Source organism: Camelus ferus, chromosome 25 (assembly GCF_009834535.1).
Source record: "Camelus ferus isolate YT-003-E chromosome 25, BCGSAC_Cfer_1.0, whole genome shotgun sequence".
NCBI classification, from domain to species: Eukaryota; Metazoa; Chordata; class Mammalia; order Artiodactyla; family Camelidae; genus Camelus; species Camelus ferus.
In genome coordinates this window covers 25098120-25106083 of record NC_045720.1, presented here as the reverse complement: position 1 = coordinate 25106083, position 7964 = coordinate 25098120, and the positions used below count along the sequence as shown (strand labels likewise).

The following is a 7964-nucleotide window of genomic DNA, read 5'->3' as shown; positions in this document are numbered from 1 at the left end:
TTTCAATAAAACTTTATTTACAAATGGATAGACAATATATTAAGGAATGCATGTGGTTGAATGCCAGTAAAACTTTATTTACAAACATAGGTGGTGGGCTGAATTTAGTCCAAGGGACATAATTTGCTGACCCTTGAAACAGCACACAGAAACTCAGGATTAATTAAAATTTCCCCCATTACATAGTAGTGTAATGTATAGAACACAGTTAAGCCTCATTTTCATACATATATTTAATTACAGTCAAAATTTGTCCATGGAACTCATTGATTTCTCTAGTTATTAAAAAAAAAATAGTATTCTTTCCAACTACATCCCAGGCATTGTACAAGAAAAGTGATCTACTATAAAAATAATAAATAAAATAATAAATAAGAACTGCTGAACAAGACAGGTACAGTCTCTGCCTCATAGAGTATAAGGTCTGGGAGACTATATTCTGCAAATATTTACTGAGGTCCTACTATGTGCCATGCACTCTTCTAAGAGTGACATATACTGCAAGGAACAAGATAAACAAGAACCTCTTGTGTTGACATTCTTAGTAGAGGGAGACAAAACAAATTATGTGGCAAACAATAAGGAATAAAAGGACATAGTGGTAAATGTCTTGAAGAAATAATACATGTATTATGATAGAAAGTCACTTAGCAAAGTGAGGGAAAGTGATAGGTAATGGTGCTCAGAGAAGACTCTACGAAGATTTCTGAGCAAAGACCTGAATGAAGAGAAAGCCATTCATGCGGAGACCTGGGGCAAGAATTTTCCTAGCTAAGTAAACCATGTGAATTCCCTGAGACAGGATGAGCTGCTCTGCTGGAGACACAAGAAGGTTAAAGTCATTTGAATGTCTGGAATGAGGGAAAGGTGGTAAATAGTGAATCCAGAGAGGAGTGTGGAGGCGGATTATATAGGACCTCATGGTAAAGACTTTGGATTTTATTCTTACATAATGGAAAACTGCAGGGGGATTTTAAGGAAAAGAATGGCACATTCTTTTTTATTATAAATTACATTTAACTAATAATTACATATGACATAAGTGCTACTAAAAGACAGCTCAACATGAAATGGCACAGTCAGAAGTAAGGAAGGTCTGCAATCACCCAAGAAAAGAACCTACTTGCCATGCTCCTGAAACCTGAGATCCCTCAACGGAGACAGTTTAGGGAAAGGTTTGCTCCCTCCTACAGAGAAACCTGAAAAGTTGTTATAGCTCCAAATGCCCAACTTCTGAGGCCCAGAAAGTCTTTCTGACTTCTTGGATCTTTGGAATCTAAAATATAACAAGCAAACAATAAAACCTAACTACTTATTGAAAAGTTAATACAGAGGCATTAACTAAAGAGCTTCTACTTGACTTGAAAATCAGGCGTTATTCTCAAAGTTGGCAGGGAAATACAACTGGGTTTAAAAGACAATTATTCCTATTAACCTTTCCTGGCAATTGCCTTTTAATTCCTATTTCTATGCATAAATCACATATGCATATTTTTTTCAAATTTAGTGACAATTAAAAAAAACATACTTATCAATTGTCTGCTTATTTTACACATTCTGGAAGTCCCTCCATATATTTATTTAAAATACAGAGCATCTCTCTGGCTTAGTTTTGCAGTCACCAGCCACCAAAACAAGGCATAGATGAGAAGTCACTTCTAGTTACTGAGATTCACATATGCACATATTATATGTAAATACACGCCACTGTTGTATGCAGTAAATGTTTGCCTAACTGGTCTGAAGTATAAAATTCTTTGTTGTCCCACAGGGAGATCAATTTCACCCTCAAGTAACTTACAAGCAAACTTTAGCATCTGAAAGCAGTTACAAGGTCCCTTAAGTTGCATCATTTTATACTTAGCACCACACACTTGAGCACTTAATGTTTTTTTAAAATTTTCATATTATCATAACAGAGACACTGTTCAGACACTTATTAAACATCGTCGGAGATGTAAAGATGGATAAAGAGATATTTGTTACAGCCTAGGGATTTACAGTCTAAGTAGGCAAACAGCTCTCAAAACAAATACTGAAAATGACAATAGCCATACAACAGGGAAATGCAGTGTTAACATGATACATGCAATATGATAACACAGGAGAACTTAGCCTGGGATGCTAAGTGGAGTATGGGAGTATGGGGACATTTCATGGAGAAACAGTCAACAAAGCTGACTCTTAATGAATAATTAAGAGGACAAATGGAGAGACTGTAGAAGTTTTTAAGATCCTAGACTAAATACAATTTGGATAATTAATAACCACCTAATCTAGACCCTTTATCTTTAATATTAGGACAAAAATAATTGTAGGATGTAGTTGAAGGGGAGCAGAATAAGTCACCCTAATAAATGCCTTTTTGACATAAGGATTATTTCAGGCTGATTATTTTTAAGAAACAGCAGACACAGAAAAAACTCTGGAAACCAAGTAGAAATTATCCTTTTATAAGAGAAATTTACATTTATAAGTGAAATTTCCATTTGTAAGGGTGTCTCCCTTTCTGTACCATGAAGAGAATGACTAAATCTCTAGCAACTCTATCAATGAAAAGGCATGGACTTAAATCTTCATAACAACCAACCCTTGTTTACTGTGCTTTGCCTGAAAACCAGGCTCTCCTCACTGAACATCTCTTTGTCTTTAGCTGGAGACAATATTTAAGGTGGCAGGTTGGGTCATTTGGGGGAGTTACTCAGTTTTCCTAGGTATCTCCCATGTATACAGAAGGTATACCAGTTATTAACCTTCCATTTGTTTGTCTCCTGTTAGTATGGTTTTTTTTTTTTCATTACAGAAGGGTCTTAGCCATGAACCTGAGAGGGTAGAGAGAAAATTATTCTTCCTCCCCCATGTAGTCCTTGTTTAAAAGACAACAAAATCTACTTAGGGAGGTAAGGTATACAATTCAAAATGTTAATAATACATAGTAAAGTGTAGACTGCAACACACAGACAGTGCATCCATTTATTCAATCAACAAATAATTATTATCTATGTGCTATGGATCATATACTATTCTAGGCCCTGGGGAAATGACAGTGAACAAACATATAAGGTCACTGGCCTCATGGAAGCCACATTCTAGAGGATAATAATATGAGTAAAATATGTGTAATACAAATATAATCTTTAAAAAGACTATCATCATCATTAATATGTTTCAGGTAATAGTATGCTGAAACTTAATTCTCTGAAGCAAAGAATTTAATAGAGATTACACAACTAGAGGATGCTGTTAGTCCAAAAATGCTGTCAATAGAAAAATTTAGCCAAACACTTCATTAGAAGTTGTTCACGTATGAAAATGTTTTGGATGGCAATTCATAACTACATTTCCTACTAATAATCATCAATTCATCAATTATAGTTAGTATGAAATATTTATAGCATAAGATCCTTGATCTCTGTTACGAGGTATGTTTTTGACTCAATGTATTCATACTTTCAACCAAAAAAGAAAAGACATCATTTGGCAAAAGTAAAACAGACTTTCTAAGAATTCCCCCCAATTCTAGAACATTATATATTTTAAATCTGAATATTTTAAATACATATATTTGTGAACTTTGGGTATATGAGACAAAGAAAATAACAGTTCAAGAAGCACAGGATGTGAACTAGACATTAAATAACAGACATTTCTCTGTCACAGAAGGTAGAAAGGAATCATGAGAAAGTGGCAAAGACACAAAGACCTTCTGTACTTATTGTTACTATCCCAAGATCTGGTCACTCTCCGGTACTGCATATAGTTTGCTAACAATGCTAAAAAGAGCTATATAACAGAAGAGAGTCAAACCTAGACAAACAGCCCAAGTGTTTCACTAAATAAAAATGTGATTTTTGAACAATTATTTATATTGTTTTTCTCCATTTGACAAGTGAGGATAAAGCTATCAACCTATTTCATATTGGTGTTAATTGACAAGTTATCATAGAAAGTTGATCTCTTAGAATTAAATCCATCACATCAAAAGACAAGTGCCATGACAGTTCCAGGACTTAAGATGCCCAACACATCCTTCGCCCTGTTGCCTACCTTGCTTCTCATCTTGTTCAGCTGAAAGACCAAAAGTTAAGGAATAAGATTGGGAAGTATAAATCTCACAAAGTGACTTTTAGTAACAGCCAGTGTCTTGTGAAGAATATTTAAAAGAGTCCAGTTTACAAAATATCAAGAAAAGTAACAGATTAACATAAATTATCATCTGGCTTTTTCTATCATTCATAATACACTTTCTGCATCAAATAATTTCTTGATAGTGATGGCATGAGCTGCATAATAATCACCGTGTGTGATTAATTATTTTGTTGAATAAATGGATAAATTAATTACATTTACACTGATAGCCTCAGTTTCTGCAGTGCACTGCTTTTTATACTAACAGAACTACTGGAAATCAAAATAGAAGTAGAACAAATTACAGTATTAAGCATACCAAATAGTTACAACAAAAAAGATTTCCATTTGAATTATCAAAATAAATACATTACATGAAATTTAGAACTTGAAGTCAAGAAAATCTCTAATTAAGGGAAACTTATGAGAGCCTTTAGCAAGTCCTTTACTGAAGGCATTTATTTGGTTTCTTGATCCTCTGACCAATCGCATTAACAATGACAAAAGATATGCAAATTTGAACGGACAATAGTCCAGCCAAACTGCTCTGACTCACTCCAACAGGGACATTTTCAGCATAATTCAGCTTGATTCATGCTAGCAAGGGTCTGTATAACCAAAGAACATTTTCATAGTTATGCTTGGCTATAATCTGAAAACTATGCCATCATCATTGACCAAGAACAATGCAAACAAAAATCAAATCTATTTCACACATTAAATTAACATATGAAGCATGCTCATGATTTAAGCCCAATGGAATCATGTATTTACCCTTTACTGCTGAATAATTGCATAGCAACAAAAGATATGCATTACTATGTTTGAATCACCATCTGATTGTATATTTTAAGCAAACAAAATATTACATTTTTGGTAGAATAGCTCATTAAAGACAATTTGCAACTAACTTTCCCTCCCCACCTCCCTCAATGAATCCAAGCTAATTTATAATGCTTGAATTCTCATTAAACACTATATAGGCAGTATACTGAGAATAGTAATAAGCTATTCAACCAAATTCATTTGTTCATGATGGAAATAAGTTTTACCAAAGGGAAAAAAAGGTATCCTATTATAACCTGCTGCTATAATTAGTGCCTGAAATTTAAGCTACATTATCAAAAGATGGCAGAATTCTGTGTCCTTTCTATTATTTTGCCTATTTATGGATTTCTTCACCTGTAATCTACAACAGAAAGATTAAGTAAAATTCCAGGTTTGGAAACTCTAAAACTACTAAGTTTCAGTTAACTTCTCAAATAAAATAACAGTGATCTTAGTTCAGTCCCTAGTGGACAAAAGTAAAATAACTATTACTAGACATGATTCAGCAGGCGGTGATCTAAGTGAGCGTGACCACACAGGAACAAAAAAGAGCATTTGTCCTCTCCCTATCTTTTATCTTCTTAAAGGATCTGTTCTTTTAACAGACTAACTTAAGGAAGACTAGACTGGTTGCGTTCCTACCCATACACACCAAGTGAATTTTTAGTGTCCCACAAATGGGACACTGACATTGCCACCGTTCTAGTGACACATTTGAATACACTTGTTATCTGCTGCTTACCTGTTACACAATTAAACAGAGAGCAAAGAGGGAATGAACTACAGAGAGTGCATTCTTTCTTTATAGGTAAGTTTTCAACAAAAACTTTTAAATGGTTTATAGAGAAATAACTGAATAAAATGCTTAATTTGATTTTTATAAATTGGGATTAAATGCATACTCAACATTAATACTGAGAGACAAAATTATTTTTCCTCATGGCACTGTGTGTAACTACAACATTCTGAGGAAAGAGATACTTCAGGAATATAGTAAAGTCTACATGTTGCGTTAAGCCCAAATCTGCAGGTGCATGTCTTCAGGAACAGCCACCAGCAGCTCAATTTTTCCTTTCATAGTGAGAATACAACCTCTTTCTGATGAGTTCACATTAAAATACCTCTTCCTGATTTTTTTCTCAAGGACAAAAGAAATATATGACAGAAATCAGCCCTCTACTATTCTATTTCCTAAAATTGTTTTTTTACATACACATACAATATCTCCAATCAAATATCATACTTTATACTTACTCTCATTCCATGTTAACTTTACTAGAGGTTGAAAAACAAGTATTTGGTGATGATTCTCTGTCCTAGCTGCACAAAATTGCATGGTGTAAAATCTATTTGATCTTAAACTAGTATTACTGTTATTATTATTTTTTTTTACCACTTTGCTCAAGATATACAAGCTTTTTTTCAAGGTAGGTTTTGACAGTCAGAAAACTCAAGCTAAATTTTAAGTAACAGAAAACAAGAAACGTCATAAAATATGCCAGTGTTAGGCACACAAACGGGGTGCCACCGTACCTTCACAGGCTTGCAGGAGCCTAAAATCCTTGGCTCCCTGTGAAGCCTCAGGGAGAGAGCCGTCTTACATTTGCAAACACTGCCCCCCTGGAGCAAAAGGTAAACACACAAATGCCCCCCTATGGAACTCTAAGTCAGCTGCAGTGGAAGAACGGAAAAGGCTCCGTGCAATTAGAAACTGAAAGCAATCACTTACTTTTTGCAGCCACTGAGTATAATTTTCCATCACATGCTCCAGATGTTGAAGTTTCTGGGAAGAGAAATCCGGTTCCACGTGTGGAGCATCTCTCTGCAGAGCGTTTGTGTTGTACTGGTCTGTCGTACTCTCACGACAGTTCCCGTCATGTTCTGGAAGAATGAAAGTGTAGGCACACTGCCCATGTTGAATCCGGTTATATCTTCTCCCACCGTTTTCTGGACTTCGGCGCTGGTTGCTGCTCCCTATGTGAGTCAGAATGGCAGCGAGGAAAGCAAAGGAAAGGAAAACTGTCATTGTACTGCCAGCACTCTCTTTCCGTGCCTCTCGCAAAACTTGCTCCTTGCCTTTCTTCTGACCTTTAAACTAGTTCTTTATTTCAGGTAAAACTGCTTGTTTGTTTGACTTTTTCCCTCTCAAAGAAAGATTTTGTAGAAGAATCACAGAAAACTAGCCATTTGTTAGCTTTGTTCTAAAATGTTATTTTTTTATTTTACTATAATGATAGTTTCCTTAGTTAAAACTTGAGATATTTATTGCATAAGTAGCTGAGATTTATTGTTTCCTCCCTGTGTAACCGTTCAGCGTGTTGCCTGCCTGAGTCAGCTGCGTGTACATATTCTAGACCCTTTCCTCTACCCTATCTGCTGCAGATCTGCTATTTTCTCCAGACCTCAGTGAGTTTTATTAAGGTTGCACATCCAAGCCAAGCTGGAAGCAGGCAGCCTTTCACAAGATGACTTGACAAGAATGCATGAGTGTGCCCCTATGCTAAGGATTGCTGATGGCTTGGAGCGGCTGGATCGTCTTACAAATTGGCTAGATGCGCATGACCTCGATCATGTATGGCCCTCCCGCCCCTTCCGCAGACAATTGCCTCCAGCCTTTAGCAGATTCACCGCAAATCAATAAATAGAGCAGTCCACCTTAATACACTTTTGGTGCGCATGCTGACCTACTAAAATCTAGCAAACTAGAAGTACGTTTTTAAAGTTCTACTAACTGGGGAACCCTAAGAAGAAAATTGGCATAGTGTCCAGTAAAATTATTTTTATAGTGAATAATAAATCTATATAATTATTAATTAAAAATATTTTTCCTGACTCTGGGGAAAAAGATATTAAAAGCATTTTTACAGATGGTATTCCTTCATTGTATTCACTTAGACTTTTAGGAAATTATCAGAAGGGTCAAATTAGTAAAACATTGTTCCATATCTTGTCACTCAAATACAGCATATGCATATGAAGTTGAGTATTCTAAGTTGTTTCTGAGATAT

The 7964-nt window shown here is 35.3% G+C and overlaps 1 protein-coding gene across 1 annotated transcript; it reads right to left on the bottom strand.

Annotated features, from left to right (window-relative positions):
* Window positions 1-3978: 3978 nt before the first annotated feature.
* On the bottom strand, window positions 3979-7485 carry LOC116659732 (angiopoietin-1-like). The gene is made up of 2 exons (XM_032467554.1): window positions 6686-7485; window positions 3979-4068 (listed from the first exon to the last, which is right to left on the bottom strand). The coding sequence occupies exons 1-2, from the start codon at window positions 6980-6982 to the stop codon at window positions 3979-3981; spliced, it is 387 nt and encodes a 128-aa protein (XP_032323445.1). The 5' UTR covers window positions 6983-7485.
* Between the last annotated feature and the right edge of the window lie 479 nt (window positions 7486-7964).